The following is a 2,293-nucleotide window of genomic DNA, read 5'->3' as shown; positions in this document are numbered from 1 at the left end:
CTCTAATATTTGGTCAAAGTTAGCCTCGAAAAACGCATTAGGCCCTATATACATGGAAGGAGGGAGTAACAGTTATCGGCATTTTTAGGACTTATAAACATTCTACAACTTATGAACCAAACATGCCCTCAAACATGGCCTAAGAGTCCTAGTCTCCCCCGTGTTTCGAAGAAACATGTATCCCGTGACTCCACCGACGTGGTCCCACGTCCTAGCCATGCCTCGGCGCTGTGCCGGCGAAAGGGTACGCACCACGGGCCCTCCACTCTTAATGAGTGTGTTGACCCTTAATTATATGCACGTTCGCCTAGACAAATCCCGGTAGTTAATTGCTCCAGTAGCACCAGCACTTGATTAAACAATCCAATCTTTGGCGCTCAAGTACACGGCGTTACAGCTGTGAGCCCCTATCCTCACGTCACGTCACGTAGCCACACCAACAACCAAACCAAGCCGCGTTTCCTCGCTGTCCTTCACATGACAAACATCTCCATTTCTATTTCCACCATACAGTTTTTGTTGTTTAAATAAACTCAAATTCGCTGGACAACCAGCAAGATTCTCCTTACCGACACAATCACATGTATACTCCTACTACACAATACTCAATTTTCAATACGTTGTAAAATTCCTAGTTAAGTCTACTGCTTCAGATGAGCCTGAATGATATACAGTAATAGAGCTTCTAAAAAATAGTTGTATTAACCACGTCACATGGAGTAGCTCGTAACCAGCAAGTGACTAATTTCGATTTATTCGAATCGTAATCTTACAAATAACAAATCACCAAGTTATACATGCACCAAAAATATGTGTAAGAAAATTCCAAACAAGAACAAAAACTGAATAAACTTTTGAGGGAATTTACACCCACGATATTCATGGTCTCTACTTTCCAATATAAAGTGAAAAAATATGTTTCCTGAATGTTTTGCATGGCAGTCCCTAAAGTTGGCATTATACCTAGAAGGTCCACTTCCAGATCTTCACACGGACTCTGACCTTGCACGAGTGCGCGGCGGTGCTCACCGTCGCGGTCGTCTCGGCGTTGTCCAACGCAGGCGCAGGCGCCAGGGCGGTGCCATTCTTCCCCTTTACCTTCTTCGGCGGTGGCGGAGGTGGACTGGGTGGCGTCACCTTGATGCCCTCGCAGTGCACCTGGATGCCCATCTTCTTGGTCTTGAGGCTGCCGACCTTGACGCCGGCCCGCGTGTCGGCATCTATAGCGACGGAGAAAGCACCGGACTTCTTAAGGTCAGAGCCGGCGCCGGTGGGGTCTACGGTGACACTAGCAGCAGTGATGGTGGCAGTGAAAACGGTGGTGTTGCCGGCATCATGTGCAAACCCAGGCACGGTGGCGTCCCCGAGCGGAACGGCGTTGGCGGCGGTGGCGGCGGAGAAGGAGAAGTCGTCGTAGAAATAGACGAGCTTCTTGTTTGGGTTCTTAGCGGTGACGGTGAGCTGGATGGAGTCGGTGAGGACGGGCGCGGTGGTGGAGGAGGAGAGGTTGAACGTGCTGAGGCGGACAGAGGAGACGGTGAAGCTGGGGCGTTGAGGGCGGTAGAGCAGGTAGAAGGCGCCGCCCGCGGCCGCGGCGACTAGCGCGAGGAGGATGACCACAAGCAGTGCCCAGCAGAAGCAGCAGCAGAAGCTGCACCGGCAGGACCGCCCGCGCCTGCTCTTCGCCTGCCCCTGCGGCCGGTAGATGGGGCGCTGGTACATCTGCGGCTTGGGCGCCGTCGGGCCGCCGGCGCCGTTGGCCATTGGGGGCGGCGGAGTGGGCTTGGCGGCGGGGTAGACGCGGTCGGCCATTGCAGCCGCCGCAGATAAGGACGCGGAGGAGGAGGCGGCACCTGCTCTGCTTGACGCGGTGGTGCTGGGCCTGCTGGGTGGTTGAGTGGTTGTGGTCAGGGAGCTCGAGTTGAGGAATTTTGTTGAGCGAGAGAGATCTAATAAGGGGCGGGAGGGGAGAGAGAAAGTGTACGCGCGTGGTGAGGTGAGATGAACAGAGACGCGTTACCTTACGGCCGATGGCTTTACCTCACCTAATAACAAAACAAAGGCCGGCTTAAGAAATTTGGTGGTTTTGTTTTGTGACGCTTACCCTTTTGATCCTCTTCAACTACCATTGCACACTTGCATGACATGTAGGATGGCTCGGTAGGAAAATGCGGAAAAATAATTGGAAGCGACCTCTTCTAGTGCACATAAAACAGAAAGAGCATATCAAAGCCACTTCAACTTTGACGTAGATGTTCAAATTTGCAATGAACTAATGTCATTATAAAGGATA

The 2,293-nt window shown here is 52.0% G+C and overlaps 1 protein-coding gene across 1 annotated transcript; it reads right to left on the bottom strand.

Annotated features, from left to right (window-relative positions):
• Positions 1-727: 727 nt before the first annotated feature.
• On the bottom strand, positions 728-1,936 carry LOC119329370 (NDR1/HIN1-like protein 13). The gene has a single exon (XM_037602410.1). It carries the CDS (start codon positions 1,810-1,812, stop codon positions 964-966), a length of 849 nt encoding a protein of 282 aa, XP_037458307.1. The 5' UTR covers positions 1,813-1,936; the 3' UTR covers positions 728-963.
• Between the last annotated feature and the right edge of the window lie 357 nt (positions 1,937-2,293).

The sequence above is a fragment of the Triticum dicoccoides genome, chromosome 1B (genome assembly GCF_002162155.2).
Source record: "Triticum dicoccoides isolate Atlit2015 ecotype Zavitan chromosome 1B, WEW_v2.0, whole genome shotgun sequence".
NCBI lineage: Eukaryota > Viridiplantae > Streptophyta > Magnoliopsida > Poales > Poaceae > Triticum > Triticum dicoccoides.
The sequence above is the reverse complement of the archived record's forward strand: the minus strand, read 5'-3'. Positions and strand labels throughout refer to the sequence as shown.

Bases quoted from the DNA above. Each gene is read 5' to 3' on its own strand.
- LOC119329370 (XM_037602410.1), bottom strand. From the start codon at position 1,812: ATGGCCGACCGCGTCTACCCCGCCGCCAAGCCCACTCCGCCGCCCCCA.